The sequence below is a fragment of the Brachionichthys hirsutus genome, chromosome 9, assembly GCF_040956055.1.
Source record: "Brachionichthys hirsutus isolate HB-005 chromosome 9, CSIRO-AGI_Bhir_v1, whole genome shotgun sequence".
NCBI lineage: Eukaryota > Metazoa > Chordata > Actinopteri > Lophiiformes > Brachionichthyidae > Brachionichthys > Brachionichthys hirsutus.
In genome coordinates, this window is record NC_090905.1 from 3,170,854 (window position 1) to 3,187,923 (window position 17,070).

The 17,070-nt window shown below is 40.3% G+C and overlaps 1 protein-coding gene across 1 annotated transcript; it reads left to right on the forward strand.

The window, feature by feature from the left end:
• The first annotated feature begins 2,099 nt into the window (after positions 1-2,099).
• Positions 2,100-16,888, forward strand: swt1 (SWT1 RNA endoribonuclease homolog). Its single transcript, XM_068743790.1, has 15 exons — positions 2,100-2,160; positions 2,695-2,767; positions 2,888-3,923; positions 4,123-4,252; positions 4,781-4,882; positions 4,990-5,181; positions 5,594-5,687; positions 6,112-6,353; positions 6,766-6,905; positions 7,173-7,311; positions 8,710-8,849; positions 8,961-9,094; positions 9,317-9,463; positions 10,040-10,177; positions 16,261-16,888. The coding sequence occupies exons 1-15, from the start codon at positions 2,100-2,102 to the stop codon at positions 16,358-16,360; spliced, it is 2,868 nt and encodes a 955-aa protein (XP_068599891.1). The 3' UTR covers positions 16,361-16,888.
• Positions 16,889-17,070: the final 182 nt, after the last annotated feature.

Here is a 17,070-nt window from a genome sequence, read left to right on the forward strand (position 1 = left end):
CAAAGAACCGTTTGTCAAGCCGCGGTACGATGGCCCAAAGGTAGCTCGCTGAGGACCCAGAAGGTTTCTGAATGGAGCTACAGTTTCACTGTGTGGCAGGTTTTAGCAATTACACTTCCATTACTGATTCCATAAAGGGTTATACTGTAAAAATGTATCCTCTTTGTTCAAGATTCCGAGAAAAAAAATTGTTGTGTTATTATGCCTTTATTATTATTATTAACACATAAATACAAAGGCATGTTTTTACTTAGCTGGATAGCTTTAGCTAATTATTGTACGGCATTCAAAAAGTAATACTGATGAATGATTAATTTTATGGATTGATGAGAATTTTATTTTATCCTTTATTTAATTTATTGTTTGATTTGCAAAAAATAAAGAAAAAATAAGTGAGAACTGTCATCATAAGCAAAACTTTTGATGAATAAAAACATCATTATACATGCAACATGTTCTTTTTTAAATTGTGGCATTAGGTACATGTGTTAGAGGAAAGAAAAAAAATTCCCCATTGTATATATTTAAGAGCACATTTTGATCTGGGTCAATAATCTCCATTTTATGTTTGCCCTGTTTGAAACTTCATCCTTGTCTAAATAAGAAAAACTCAACATTTGCAGAAGGCCAGAATAAATGTGCTGAGCATGGAATTCTGATTAAGGGCTTTATTTACTCATTTATATTTTGCTTAGCTCTTGGAGCATTTATTGCATTGTTTGAGTTTTTCTTGTGGCTTAGTTATTTTTGTGTTTCACTGTATATATTCTAGCCTTAATTCCTTTGTTAAATAAAAGAACCACTCTTTTCACTACTGTATCGCTTGGAAAAAACCAGCAGCTGAAGAAGGAGCATGTCCTTGAAGTGTCTGCAAAGAAAGGTCCGACTGACCCACACTGGAATTCCCAGCCTTAATGAACTTGTGCTGTATCCTTATCTGCTATAAACAGCAGCATTTGTTCTTCACAACACATATCTGCACATTGTGTGTATCTATTCGCACAAGACACAGAAGATTCTCCAGAGAAAGGCTTAATCATTACTAGAGCGAATTCAAGCCTGCAACAACAGCATCCAGTCCGTGGCGGTGAGTAACTTGAAGAATCATTGTCAATGTAAAAACAGGACGGCGTTGTGGGGATTGAGAAAGTGGATAGACAGGTTAAGCAAGCTATTATAAAAACAGAAAATAGAAATGAACAATAAGGTTACTAATGGGTTACAACAACCTGCACAGCATTCATTCTAGAATGAGAAAAACGTATCTGGACTATGTGAAGAAGCAACAGCGATTCCTGTTCTTTGTTTAGTGAAACTAGGAGGCATTATAACAGGAATGGAGAAATGAAAGTCACCAGGGACGGGACTGAAAGGTACTGATATTCGTGAAAGTTGTGGAAGTTGCGGTGTTTCTCCAACTGGTGCGTGTAAGACGCGTCTCAGACTGTCCAGTAGGTGGCAGTAACAACAGTCCATGGATACCGGCTGCTGCTAAAGAGATCAGCGAAGAAGAACAGGCGGATGTTTTGGTCGGGCGTCGGTGACTTGTTTGGGAAGGAGAGCTCACTAATAATTTATGTTGACCTTTAGTCCCTTAACTTAATGTCCACGAACGTTTCCGTAATCAAAGAAGACATTTAGCCGGAACTGTTTTGGTTTTATTTGTGTTTTTTGCCGGTTACCGGTAGCCTGAAAGGTATGACAAGAGTTTAATATGGCATTTTGCTCTGTGTACGTTCAGTAGCAATTTCTCCTGCACTTTTTATTCCACGGCAAAGTCTTAATAATATGTTTAATGTGGAGGTTTGTAATCCTAGTGTGCCTCATTTGTGCAAGGAAGTAGTACTCTGTGTTACCCCCAATTATTTTGGCGTTGACTGGATTGTTCTTTTTTTTTGTGCCACAGGTTCTGAATATTGCGTAGTGTTCCAGACATGTTATGCTTAATTTAATTCTGTTCTTTGTCCCTAATTATTAGTTAAGATATTGCTTACATACTTGAGCGTTACATAAAATGCAATAGAAGACCATTCTACAGTTAAAAATGACTTGTTCAAAATATTCACTGAATATATCCTCTGAATCTGATTAATAGGAAAATGAGTAAGAAGTCAAAAAAGAAAAGACACAAGAAGTTATCAAGTGAAGAAGATGAGAAGGTGAGATGGCATTCTGTACTGTTCTGTAACTATTTTAGTCACAATATTAATAAATAGGTAGAATATATTAGGCGAAGGTGTTGAATGAAGTAATTTTCCTGTGTTCACACCTTTTCCATAGAATCTGATGAGATTGTTTTCATCAGTAATTATGCTGACTAATTGGACTAAGAGTTTCCACACAGTGATGCTCAGAATGTTTAAAGTATAAATCTGAAGCAATGTTAGGCTTGGACTTTAAGTTATTATCAAGTCTAAGATGTTATTATGCAGATGAATGGTTTCATTTACATGTCCTGTAAAGTCAAAGGTGTCACTCAAATTAATAATCAGACCCGATTTAAATGTCCTCTGCTTATCAGGTACTAAATGATCAATATTACCCCTGACCCTTAAAATTATAATAATTTCTTTTTTAATTTTAACTGATCAATTGATTAATAACTTTCAGAAAACAGCAAAAAAAATCTGTCAGTTAGTGTTTACTGTGTATTTATTATTCACAAGATACTTAATTTTTTTCAATGTTTTCTGAAATCCAAGGAACAAGATGCCGCCAAAAAACACAAAAGAGCCAAAACGGAGCAAGATGTAAAAAGTCGGGAAAGGTTAGCCAATCTTTTTAACCATGAGAAACTATTTAATGTTGGTACTATTTCAATTTACACAATATGCATAATTTATGTGTTTCTAGTTATCTCTCAATTCAAATTTCGTTTGCGATGTAGGTGGACAAGTAGTACTTTTCATCCCATTGAAGATGCCTTCCAAAGTATTCGTCCGATCAAAAAGCCTGTTTACAGACTGGCAGAGGCACGAGCTACAGAGCAGAAACCTTTCAGTAAGGAAAAGGAATGTACAAAAACAAAAAGTGTCTCTGTATCATTCCTCCTGGGAACTTCCTCTAGTAAAGTAAAAGATTATACTCAATGGAAATCTAATATTGAGAGTTGGAGTAAGAAAGTAGAAAGACCATCATCAAAATCCTTGAACACCAGCGATGCGGCGGCAGCTCCTCAGAGAAGAGAGACGTCTAAAGGCTGCTTAGATGAAAAGTCTCACCAGAGGAACCCATCGAAATTAAAAAAGCAGCTTTTGAGTTCCAGTCAGGGTTCTGCTGAACAGAAAGACCAAGCGCAGGATGAGCTGACAAGGAAACGCAGAGCTGTGGATCCACCAAGAAGTCGAAAAGTGAGCAGCACAATCAAGACCCAGAAACTAAGCAAGACCTCCGAAGATTTGTTGCGGCGGAAGGAAGGGGAACCGTACAAGGAGAGTTGTCGACGGCATCGAGAAGTTTATAAGAGGAAACTGTGCAAAGAAACAAAAGCTACCTCTGCATCTACCACAAAGCTATATTTCACATCAGCAAAGAGCACTCCCTCAGCCAGTAGCTCAGAAGCAGTGAAGAATGTTCCATCAGTCCCGGGAAATGCGAGTGGAGTGACACATAGTGGCGATAATTCAACATCGGCTCAGCAAAAACCAGCTTCAGCTGTTTCCCCTCTGCCCATTACTTTTAAGATACCAAAAATGGTCCAATCAAGGCCTGTGGGTGACGATGGCATCGTTTCAGAAAGCAGAAATCTAAACCATGGGACTAAACATTCAAACTCAGTGGCGTCGACGAGTAACTTTAAGCAAGCTCACAGCCATGTGGATACGACTAAACGTTTTTCGTCTGGAGGACGAGACAAGTTGTCGTCTTTGCAAGGCCAACTCCCGCCCGTGTTTGATCCAGTCTCTGAGCCGTGGTGCGGTGAGGTAATAAAAAGCATGATTCACTCAAATTGGATAACTCTGTTTGTTTTCCATTGTTGGATCTCTTTGCCCAGTTTTATAACATGAATAATTTAGTGAAAACATGTAGTCTTCTGGCGGATTAAAGATGCATTATTTTATTGTTACAGTACTTGAAAATGGCCGAGAGGATGTTTGTATTTTATTTATTTTCAATCTGTAGATGCAAGTCGTTGAAGAGCTTCATCTCGCCCGCTCTGAGAAGAGGTTGGGGGTGAACGTAGTGCAAAGTTATGGGGAACTCACCTGCATGGACACAGACCTGCCAGAAGAGGGAGCTGTTCACACACACTGTGAGTTTAATTGTTTTATGCTGGGAAATGGCAAAACACTGATTAACTCGGCTGGCAAGGTTATATAACCTAAAACGACCAACTGGTTGCTTTGACACAACGCAGTGTAAGAAAATGATCGATGCTCAACTCAAATTACATCCTACAGTCATTTTGGAAATCCGGACACAAATATATCCCAAAATATTTTTGCTTCCGGTTTCAAGTGAGCAGCAGCAGGAGCACAAACCTACACCAAAGCAGTTCAGTTTATTCATTGTATATTTTCAACCAAAAGCAAGTGTCTTAAGAAGGCCCAGCCCTTATAATATGACTCTTTGACCATCATTATTCGTGATATAATTCTACAAGATAAAGTAGGTTTCACAAATGGACATTTCCTTCAGGATCTCGTTCACTGAATCATCACACCCTGTAAAGACTGTTTTGGGGAGTTGATTAACGACAGCGACTTGTGAAAACTCCTAATTCTATTCAGTTATCTTGAACGAGATCAATTTGTTACTCCTGAGCTTTTCTTTTTTTCAGGCAAACCGCCCCCCCAGCAAGACCTAATCCTTGTTTTGGATACCAACATTCTCCTCAGTCACCTGGATTACGTGAAAAAGATCAGATCTCATGGCCTTGGAGGTGTTCAAAGACTTTAATACTTAATGTTTCTTGAATGATTTGTGATGAAATGCATCCCTTAAATACAGATTAATCCCATCCTTGGTGTCTTCCTGTCTCACGCTCAGCCACGGGCTTCCCTGTAGTCCTCATTCCCTGGGTGGTGCTTCAGGAAATGGATTCTCTAAAAAAGGGACAAGGCCTGTCGTATTCTGTGGCTCGCCTTGCGACCCCCGCCATCTCGTACATTTACAACTCCTTGAAGAGCCGGGAGCCTCACCTCTGGGGTCAGTCTATGCAGCAGGCCGCCGAGAGCAGTGGTGAGTACGACGGTTAACATTGTGGTGATCTATTAGTGACCGACAGCCAGCCGTTTTCACAGAAGCAGCTTGACCCCTCTTCAATGTAGAGACGGCTTAGCTTTGCCTCTCATTCTCACACACACACACACACACACACACACACACACACACACACACAGCAATGGATGCTCAGTGACACATCATGATTACCGACACACTTAACCCCCCCCCTGCATCTCAATTTTATCATCTTCATCTTTGAATCTCCTGTCTTGTCTTTAAAAGAAGAAGATACTGCACTGTCTTTTGCAGCGTGGTTAAAACACTCGTATCTCAAATTAAACTCTTCGTCCTCACATGAACCGTCATGTTTTTCACGCTCCTCTTCCTCTGCCCCCCCATTCTTCCCTTTGTGCTTTCTTTTCTCTAGATGGCCTGAAGGCTGAGAATAACGATGACCGGGTTCTCCAGTGCTGCCTGCAGTACCAGCGTCTGTATCCAGAGTGCGCTCTCACCCTGTGCACGTGAGTATTTTCCACCACCCCCACTTGTGATTTGTCGCCACTGCTGCAAGAGTTTGAGTCTTCTGCCAATAGTGCACTTGCATGTGACTGAGTGGACCCAGCCAGATAGTTCCAGTTGGAGTGGAAAGGTCAGACAGGGTAATTGAGCAAGAATAGATGTGCTGTGGGGGCAATTCTAAGTCTACTTGTGGGAATGTTTTGGCTTGTATTGTGGAGCAGCCACTGTGTGGTTTGACTTGTTTTAACGTCTTTGCTCTTCCACTGCAACTTTACTGATTCTCTCATTGATTATGTTGCAGAGTGATCAATTTGTCACATACTTCCGTATTCTGCTACCCACCAAGTCTCCAATCTCAGGCCGCTTGAGATGAGACCGAATCATCATAATGTTGGTTTCTGACTTCTTCCCCTCTTTCCTCCACAGTAATGATAAAAACCTCTGCAGCAAGGCCATCCTGAGTGGGGTGAAGGCCCTCAGCAAGAATGATTTGGAGGCAGATTTCAGGACAAGCAGCCCCGGCCTTCGCCAGCTGCAGAATGCAAAGGCTTCCGCGTTGTCTCCCATCGGCTCCCGGGTCTCGCCGGCAACGCTGAGCGAGAATTATACGTCGCCGCGGCAACACAGACACGAGCAAGCGAGCCTTTCTGTGGGACTCGCAGTGAAAGGTGCTTCTAGAACAACAGGAAATCATGTGGCTTATTGCTTCATCATCTAACAGTATACTGTAAATGCCATTCTTGCGCTGACCGAATCTTTTCACTGCTCCCAGTTTTTCCTGTTTTCAGCAGGTGTTCAATTGTGGTTTTATTTTGACAGTTTAAGAAACAAAAAGACGTATGATTAAGAATGGAGGCTCAGATTCTCACTCTGCACACGCATCAGCACTACAACATTACTTTTAAGTTGATATCTGCTGTGTCTTTCGTCATCATTAATCGTATATAATATATGTATATATATATATATACATATATTTATTTTTTTATTTTTTTTATTTAACCAGCTAAGTCAATTGAGAATTAATTCTCTTTTTCAATAACGACCTGGACCTAAGTTGCATGTTTTATAACTGCTTAGATAACAAGCAACCGAGCAGCAGAGAGGATGAAAAGAAGATTTGCACATGTGTTTCTGAATTTGAAGACTGTCTACGAGACGCGCTGTCTGATGTGTTAGAGGTGGAGATGAAGGCTGTTTACGACGACCTCTGGCTAGAGGTACAATATGTGTTTAAGAATTTCCCTTTACGGTGAGAGTTTATTTTGATTATTGTTGTTAGATGCAATTTGAGAAATAGAGAACATGCATGAAGGGATTGAAGGTATGTTTAGGGTTAATTTGGTCATTTTAGCTGTTTTGACTCGGATCTCTTCCTGACTGCAGTAGAGGAGCTGAGATAATGGACCAAGTTAACTATCATTTTCAAATGTATTTATTTCTCAGGTAGACTGTTGATTGTGTTTCTTTTCTTTTTTTTTTAACAGATAGTATATCTAAAACCACCCTGGACTCTTCAAGATGTCCTAAAGTGTTTCAAAAAGCATTGGATTGCTGTCTTTGGCGACGTCGTCCCACGCTGGAATCTACAGACTGTTTTAAATCTCCTCATCTTCTTCAACTCAGGTATGCAGGTCGAAGGAGCTGTTTGGTGGATTTCAACACTCTTCCAGTTGCACGTGTTCGTTCTCACGTGATCTATTTTGTCCACGTTTTCTTCTTTTGTTTATTTTATTTAACCAGTACGCAAATAAAAATGTGACTCATCCAATAACAAAGTCCTGCGTTCCAATTTAGGTATCAGCTCTATTTATACCCCTGTCATTTCAAAAATAGCTTTCCGTCTCAAGCTCTCATGCACTGAACAGCGATGAAGGAAGAAATGTCCTTTCCTTAAGATACGTGAGATACGACGGGATAAATATTCATATCTGTGAGTAATGCTGAGCCGAGCTCCTCTCGGTGTCCTGGAAGACATGGAAGAGATATGCATTGTTCTGCATGCGGTGGTGAGTCACCTCTCCACCCCCACTCCCACCCCGCCTCCCCCTGAGATGGAACCATTCGTCCACACGCTGGAGCTCAGACTATTACGTTAAGAATCAGGCCATCTGCTAAACCGGAACGGTCCAATGTGTGTCAGAAAGATGCTGAGTCAGTCGCTGCAGTGAGTCTAATCACATTATGCTTACAGCGCTGAACGCGTCTGTGACTCAGAGTCACTCGATCCCTCTGTCCACCTGTGTTGGGTGTCAATGTTTATTCCTGAAACATTTGAGAATAGGGCAAGGAGGAAGAGGAGGAAGAGGACAGGACGGAGTGGTAAACAGTACGCGAGGTTAAGAACAAAATCTCGGAAAGGAAAAGTACTGCATGCAATTTCCTGTTCTGTGTTGAAAGGGCTGCTTTGAATGCGGCGCTCTTCTTGTGAGGACACACCTTCTCTCCTTCTCGAGAAGAGACCAGTTTAATTTTTGTTCTGAGTTTAGATTCGCTCAAAGATAACAGCGATCGGGTGTCGAGGAATGTTGTCGTCTGTCATAGGTTGGATTTGGGACTGCGTGACTGTCTGTCTGTCTGTCTGACCGACTGTTTTTATGTCGTATTTACTGTTACGAAGCCTGGTTAAGATTTTAATTGCTTTATTACAGGACTCCGATGTTATAGCAACTATGCTGCTGTCATAAAAGCACAAATTTATTAACCATTTAGTGGCATGGAACAGTTCATTGTTTTAAAACTGTCGGTGCTCCTTACGACAAATGCCTGCCTGGATAGGGATCCCAGAGAGGGGGGGGGGGGGGGCTTCTTGTCTTTATCATGCATCCCACTGGAATCTTACCAATGTTCCTCCACAGGGCTCTTTATCAAATTGTTTCCAATAAAATTGCGCCTTTATCTTTATCAAGTAATCCTGGACAACGTAAATGCGGTCGGCCTAACAATATAATCTAGGTGTCTGTTTACCTTTCTGTGCATCTACCTTCACACATCTGATTCCTCACAGGTCATTCTTTTATTCAGGTAAACCCGTGGACTGCAGTAGCACCTCATCAGCCCTCCAAGAAGCCAAAAAGCTCGTGAAAGCCTTTGAGAAACGTTCAAGCCGTGTTGCCGGCGCTCTCTCCATGTTGAACGACATTTACAATAAGCTGCAACCGCAGGTCGGCAAGAAACACATTTAAATTCAAATGTACTTGATAAAAAAGATGATAATGATTCGCAAAACTAGTGACAGTTCTTGTTTTTTATTTTATATAATGTGTAATGTTTAGGATGAATCTTCTGCCGGTGATGTCATCATGAATGATGACTGTAATGAAGACACCCAACCCGTGTCCAATCGGGCCCGTCACCAGGAAGTGTGGACCCTGTTTGAAAACATCTGGAATAATGCGTTTCAAAAAAGGTGGGCGTAAAAAGGGTTCGCCTGGAAATTCACGGAGAGGATTTTAGCTCTGTTTCCACCTGGACTTTGTCATTTTACTTTCAAACAACGAACAGTGAACTCAGTCATGTAAGAGCATTCAAAATGTGCAGAGAGAATGAACAGCGCTTGACGGATTGTTTATTTTGATATTGATTTCAACACAATTGACCCTTCAGTCAGTTTTGTTCCATTACGTTTCAGCATGGAAGTGTTCAAAGCTCTGGGCTTCGACCCTCGCACCATGCAGAGCTCTCGTCCAATGGGAAGTCTTGCACCGCACCAGGACGCATTGGCCTGTTTGCATGAACTGTCCTCCACCGTCTCACAGCTGCTCCTCGCCTTCAGCAGGTATCTCAGCTGACTCGTGAGGACTTTCAGTCTTCGCATACTGTCCCTCCGGACATTCCGCGTCTCCGGTCTGAATGTTTTTATGTGACCAATGAATCACACGACAGCTTGTGTGTGAAGAGACCTGGTGAACTCGATAAATATTATCACCTGACTCTAAATGTATTAGTTAGTACATGCATAGGCAGTTTGACAGCTTCGCTTTACCGACTGTTCTCACTGTTCTCACTGTGTTTTCCTCTGAGGCTGCTGTTTTCAGCCAAACGGCTCCAAAAATTTACTGCATACTAGCTGACCTGCAAAGTTAGCAACAAGCAGCAAAACAAGCAGCTATTTCCATTCTAAGTAAAGACACAAAAGGTGAAACGTAAAATGTTTTACAGCCTTAATCCTTGGTGGGCCTTGCATTGCAGTTATAATATGTTTCAAGTGCCTGCAGGAGACTGAACAATGCAGAACACATTTAAGTGCTCTGGTTTAATTTTGTTTGGCACCTTCAATGTTTTACAGATCTAACAAGTTCATATTTTGCTTCATTCATTCAACTCAAAGCTGTTTCTTTATCCTTCATCCCAGTTTCTTGTCTTCCACTCCGGGTTCAGAAGAAGTCCAGTCGCTGCTCAGTGTCATTTACGGTCAACTGGAGTTCCAGAATACAGAGTCCAGACTGACAACCAAAGACTTTATTGATTGTTTCTCGCAACCAGACTACCGGTACGACACACACACACACTGATTATCACTATAAAAGGAATATACAGTATATCAATGATGCCAAACATACATTTAAAGGCTTAATTTCACCTGTAAATGTGAAGGATTCTTTTAATTCGCATAGTCTCAACAAGTGGAAACTAAACCCTGTTATTATTTATCACAGGAATAAAGTATATTTAAACACCGGGAACAAGCTTAGACTAAATGTTATTCACATTCCTCTAGAGGTTTATTGCATTAAAACAAAGCTGCATCGTGTGCATCCAGCAGCAACCGTCTTCTGACCACGCACCACCGGCAACAGGCTTTAAGTTCTTTGAATTCTTGCGCTCCTTGTCGCTACACGCCCGGGCAGGAGTGTGGGTGTTGATTTTCCAGATTCACGGCCGTTTGACCCCCTTCACAGAAATCCCAAACAGAGCTCTCACAATAGTGGTGGCCATGGCAACAGTTCCGAACAATCGTGACAATCATTAACATCTCTTCTGACATATATTTGTGCTTTTGTAATCTACGAGGGACGTTGCACACAAGCAGACGGGCGTGTTATGGGTCAGAGGTAGAAACTGGAATTATTATCCAGTCCTGTTGCCACACAGATATTTCTCATTTAAGTGGCCTGAAGATAAAGGTTTAGTAACCATAGCGAGGGACTTTCACATGGACTGCTACGTCATAAAAGCTCATCAATTAAAGGAAGTGTTGTATGGAAGCCCAAAAGATTCAAAATTAAAAAAACGACATTATGAAATAAAAATTTACTTTGTTTTTTTTGTTATAAAATCTTGGACGGCCCAATCGGATGGAACATCCGCCGCAGCACTGTGAGGGAGAGCCTTACAGACACAGCTTTCATTACTGGTAGCAGGTCTCCGCTGACAGATAACGGCTCTGTTGTGATTGTAAATATTTTTTTTTTTTTACATTCACTGCACTGCACAGCGTTAAATATTTGATTTTGGTGCTCAGAGCTGTGGCGTGATGTCATTAGTTATATAAGGCCTCCGGGAGTCCCCTTCCGAGTGCATGGGCGCCCTTCATCAGAAAGAACTCTGCAGAGAAGTTTAATTCTTTGTTCTTTGTGTAATCTACCAAATGAAAAAGCCACAGGAAACCTATTGTTCTCACAGTCTGTCTGCTTTTAACTTTATCTACAACGCTTTTATTAAGAAGGATGTCTTGTTATGTGCACTTTGATAAATTGTTGGCTACACAGTCGTATTTGGGAACATGCGTGCACTTGCGTGTTTTTTCAGATTCTAAAGGCCGTAGGAGAGACAGGAACTAGACTAAATGCATTTATTTTCCAGTTTCTGCTTTCCTCCAGATCATTATCTCTTTCAATCGATCCACGTCCAAAGATATTTGGGTAATCCATGAACCTCACACGGGGTTGTCCTGCTGGATGTCCCTCTCTTGTCTCCTGATGACTTTGGTAGATGTCAGATGCCGTACGTGAGAAAGAACGCGTCTCAGGCTCACGTGTTTAGCGTTGGTGTGTTTGCCTTAAACAGCTGTTTACCCTTACAGTCACACTTTCAGCACTCTTCATTGCAATAACTTAAAGTGAAGGCTGGTTTGTGACATTGAGAAAGTTCTTGATTAAATCCCATTTTCTTTCAAAGACAGGTGTTTGTAACCGTAATTGTGCAGTCAACTGTTCCATAGAGTATACTTGTCTTATTTTTTGTAACCATTGTGCTATTGTAGGTGGTTCAGGTTTCATCCAGCAGATTGTTAAAATTTTCCTTGCAGTCATTAGCAAGAGATGGAGTGTAAATTTTTGATCCTGGGAGAAACTGTCTGGGAAAATGTCCAGCAAGAAAACCAAAGGGTCCATTGAAAGATTGATTTTAATTACTGTTCTCAATGTAAATTGAACATTTTTCCAGAAGTTAAGAATAATAGGACAGTCCCAAAAGATGTGTGTTTGGTCTCCCACAAGTCCACAGTTTCTCCAGCATTTGTCGGTTGTACTACATTTGATGAGGAAAGATTTTAAAGGTGTTGTGAAGAATCTCATTTTCATCTTCCAATCAAATTCTTTCCAAACCTGACTACCCACCCCCCTGTGACAGCCAGAACAAATACTTTCCCAAACCTCGTCTAATGTGACATTTAACTCTAATTCCCATTGTTGTTTAATATGTTGAGTATTGTCCATGATATCAATCAGCAGCTGTTGGTAAATCAATGACACTTCTTTTTTCATTACTCCACCCTTTTCAACCAGATTTATAAAATGTTTCTCTATGTTTGTTGGTTCTCTTACAATATCTTCCCAGTCAGAATGTTTTGTGATATAACTTCTTATCTGCAGGTACATGTACAAATCACTTGATGGCAAATCAAATTTACTTCCTAGTTGGGCAAAAGTTTTAAATACATTTCCTTCAAACAATTGATTCACTGTGATAAGCCCCCTCTCAGCCCATCTCCCAAATCCGCCATCTGATAAAGAAGGGAGAAACTCAATGTTTCTATTTATAGACATCGCTCGGGATAAGACAGCCTTCCCCTTCAGCTGTTTTTGTGTCTTGTTCCATATCTGTAATGTTTGTTTAACCCATAAATTTGATATGTTCATTTTTTTCTGAGATTGCGGGCTCAGAAATGGAAGACTGGAAAGGGGAATCCCCGACAATGAATTCTTCTCCATAGACACCCACTGTGTTTCTGGGTCACAAATAATCCATGATGTTATTGCTTTTATTTGGGCTGCCCAATAATACAGTTTAAAATTAGGTAATCTTAGGCCCCCTTGCTAGACATTAAAACTTTCAGGCGTATTCTTGGTCTTTTGTTCTGCCAAATAAATTTTAACATCAATTTATCCAGTAACTTAAAAAAGGATTGTGGTATGAAGACAGGAAGATTTTGGAACAGAAATAATAATCTAGGAAGAATATTCATATTAATACATGCAATTCTCCCAAAAAAAGAAATTGGAAGTATATCCCATCTATTTAGATCATTTTTTATGTCTTTCAATAATTTATCATAATTTGATGAAAACAGCTGTTTGATTTTAGGGGTAAGAATTACACCAAGATATCTGAACCCCTTTTCGGAGTGTCTGAATGAAACAAGATTATCCAGCTGTGACGGCCAATTTCCAGTGATCGTTAATGCTTCTGATTTATGTGTATTAATTTTATAACCTGATACTGTGCTATATTCATTAAGACTATGGATCAGGGCTGGGACAGAAATGATAGGATTCTCCAGAAATAATAAAATATCATCAGCAAAAAGCGACAGTTTATGCTGGACATTAGTGTTATCTCTTATTCCCTGTATAAGAGGATTGGATCTAATCATTTCGGCTAATGGTTCTATACTCAGAGCAAATAATGAGAAAAGAAATTTGAGCAATAGCCATTTACCCTCACTCGTGATTTTGGGTTTTTATAAAAGGTTTGAACCCACTTAATAAAATTATTATTGAAACCCATATGTCCCAGTGTCTGTTGGAGGAATCCCCAGTCCACCCGATCAAACGCCTTCTCAGCGTCCAAACTAAGAAGCATTGATGGGGTGCTCCTTCCCTGCGCCTCTATTTGAAGGTTTAATGCCCTTCGAACATTATCAGATCCCTGTCTGTTAGTAATAAAACCTGTTTGATCAGGTTTAACAAGCTTTCTTATAACTTTTTGTATTCTGTTTGCAATGATGGCAGTAAGTATTTTGAGATCAACACAGAGGAGGCTGATGGGGCGATAAGACATACATAGAGTTGGGTCCTTGCCTTCTTTATGAATAACACTAATAATAGCTTCAGACCATGACTGAGGAGGATCGCCCTCTGCCAAAGCATAGTTATAAACTTTATCCAAAAGTGGCGTAAATTCCTTCTCAAACATTTTGTAGTATTCTCCTGGAAGACCATCCACTCCTGGAGCTTTATTATTTTTAAGTTTTAAAATGCTATTTTTTATTTCTTCTTTAGTGATTGGACCCGTTAAGAGATCAGCTTCCTCTTCAGTCAGTTTGGTAAGCTCTATAGAGTTGAGAAGTTTCTCAGTATTTTCTTTTTTATTTGGACAGCTTTCTTCTGTATATAATTCCTGGTAGTAAGTAGCAAATGCGTTTGCGATATTCTCAGGTTGAAGTAAAATGTCCCCTGTGCTTGGACACTTGATTTTGTGAACCACTCTACTTGATTGTATTTTTCGCAGTTGAAATGCTAACAGCCGGCTTGCTCTATTGCCCTGTTCATAATACTTTTGATTTGTGAATTGAAGCTGCCCTTCTGCTTTATAGGTTAATAAATCATTTAATTTCTGCCTACTTACTTTCAACTCATTGAATATAACATTATTTTGTAGTCTTTGGTATTCTTTTTCCAATTCAATTTGTTCAGAAAGTCTTTCTTTTTTTAATCTTGAAGAAATTGAAATAATATTTCCCCTCAGGACGCTCTTGGCTCCCTCCCATAATATAGATGGAGATACTGCGTCATTATCATTAAATTCAATATACTCTGTTATACCTCTTTTAATTTCTTGTTGAACGCTTTCATTATTTAATATAGATACATTAGCTCTCCAATATTTAAAGTTATTATTTTTACTCAACTTTAGTTTCAAACAAACTGGAGCATGGTCCGATATGGTGATTGCTTCTATACTACACTGGGTAGCTCTGTGGGAATCTGCCCCAGACGTCAAAAACATATCTAACCTAGAATGGCTGCCATGTACATGTGAAAAAAAAGTAAAGTCTTTTTCCCGCGGATGCAGCCGTCGCCAGACATCAATCAAACCCAGCTCATCCATCAGAGCACAAAGGCTAAGAGTCTTCCTGGAGATTGGGCCAAAGTCAGAAGGGAGCCTGTCTATAGACCCTTTCAAAACACAGTTATTAGGAGCTTTTCTATTATATAACAATATTGAGGTACGATTCTACACTATATACTAATAGTACTGCACAAACAAACCCTTTCAACTCTATGTCAGTCAGGTCATTGGATAGCCCAGTGTTAGCTTTCCATAATGAGCTGGCCTTCATTCATTTGGCTGCAAGTCACTTTCTGATGGAAATGTTTGCTTTCAAATGAACATCAAATGGAAAAAACGGCCTTTGCCTTAAGTTTATGTAAACCGCATCATTAAAATGTGGCCCAAGGCGCCAAGACATAATTGGAGTTAAGTAAAAGACGGGCACCCGAGTTCATGTTGACTGGCGCTTTGTTTATATCCAGCTTCATTTGAATAGGAGAATAAAGACGAAATGGAAAAGCGGTTCCAACCAAAAATAGAACTGATATTTCCAGACTTTAGGATGTAGGTTGCAGAGACCAGGAGACGGGAACAAATCAGTATGTAGCAGGTTGAGACATCCTGTCACGCAACGATCGGCTTGAGATGAACAGTTAACCCTTCAACCATCTATATGTTGTGTTAAATTCATGTATGGGAGCCCAATCCTCCACTGGAGGTGCTGAACCTGCCAGTCGTAGAAGTTATGAACATCTGCACTATTGTATAAAGGAGAAGTGCATCGATGCATATATATGGACTGGGGATGTAAACAGGTGGCAGCTTGGCTCTTTCTGTCCTCCCTCTATTCCCCAGCGGTTACATAATTGTCCAACGGAAACAGAGCAGAGGAGGAAACATGAGCAACAAGCTCCCTCGGTGTCTCGCTGCTAAGCAGCCCGTTTGTATCAGTGTGTTCGCACCAGCTGTGTGTGTGTTTTGTTTGTGATCTTGTCGCTGCAGGCTACATGGCGTGTTGCACGCAGAGAAACGTAATTCACCTGGAGACGGGACATGTAAATCCCTCCTGTCGAGACCCGGGGGTTTCTAGAAGCTGCGCCAACATTTAATGCATAGTTTTTCTCCAGATGAAGTCAAATGCAGCCGTTAACAATTTATCCTTCTCTTAAACTCATTTTGCCGACGAGTGAATTTATAGGCGATAAAATGGGGTCAACCTCCAAAACTTTACTGAGCTTCACCCCACCCTGAATTTATAGAAACTACACACAAAAAATGATACAAATACTAAAATGCTCACTTTGACAGAAAATATTTGGGGAGGTTTTGCATCTAATTTCTGTTTCTTTGTGTTTCCAGGGAGAAGCTGAGGGTTGGAGGGAGCCAGTTGATGGAGCTGAAGGGGGCCCTGGATCAGTGCGTGAGGACCACGGGTCAACACGTTGCTTTTACAACATAGCCATTGTTGTACCAAAATCAGAGTCCGAACAGGCAATAAGTTTAAAGGACGTCTGCACACATTTTCTCTGGTGCTGAAATGGGTTACCTTTCTTAATTGGCACACAATGATTTTGTGTCTCACTATTTTTCTGTTAAGGGGAACATTAGAGTTTAATCATTTCCATGCCCGTAATCCACTTTTGGATTATCCACCTTTGATATACATCCAATCCCGTGCCAATTGTTGGCAGGTGGGAGGGGCATCTGCGTCCATGGATACAAGGATTCGAGTTTTATTTTTATTAATTTTTAAATCTCCGGTCACCTTTTTTCAACACGGATCACATCATTCCAATATTTAGACCAATCTGAGACATTTATTTTAGCATAAATGTTGGAAGCAGATGCTAACAACTAGCTCGGATCCATTTAAAAGTAAAACGACCCCTCTTTAAGCTCAGTGTGGTAAAAAATAAAAAATAATAACCTACTGAACCAGTTGCCAAGTTTTATATTTGCATTATTTAATGTTTGTACAAAATAAAAATTTCACAACATGTGAAGTTCAGTATTTTTAAAATACAATTTATTTTCTAAAGCCTGTGTTTGACTCCACATTTCTTTGGGTAGAAGTGATTCTTGTCTTGTGGAGCTTCTTTCCAGGAGGTATCCGCAGCTTTGCTGTGATGTTCAATGCGAGTGCTGTAATTGACGAGTGTGGCTGTGTGT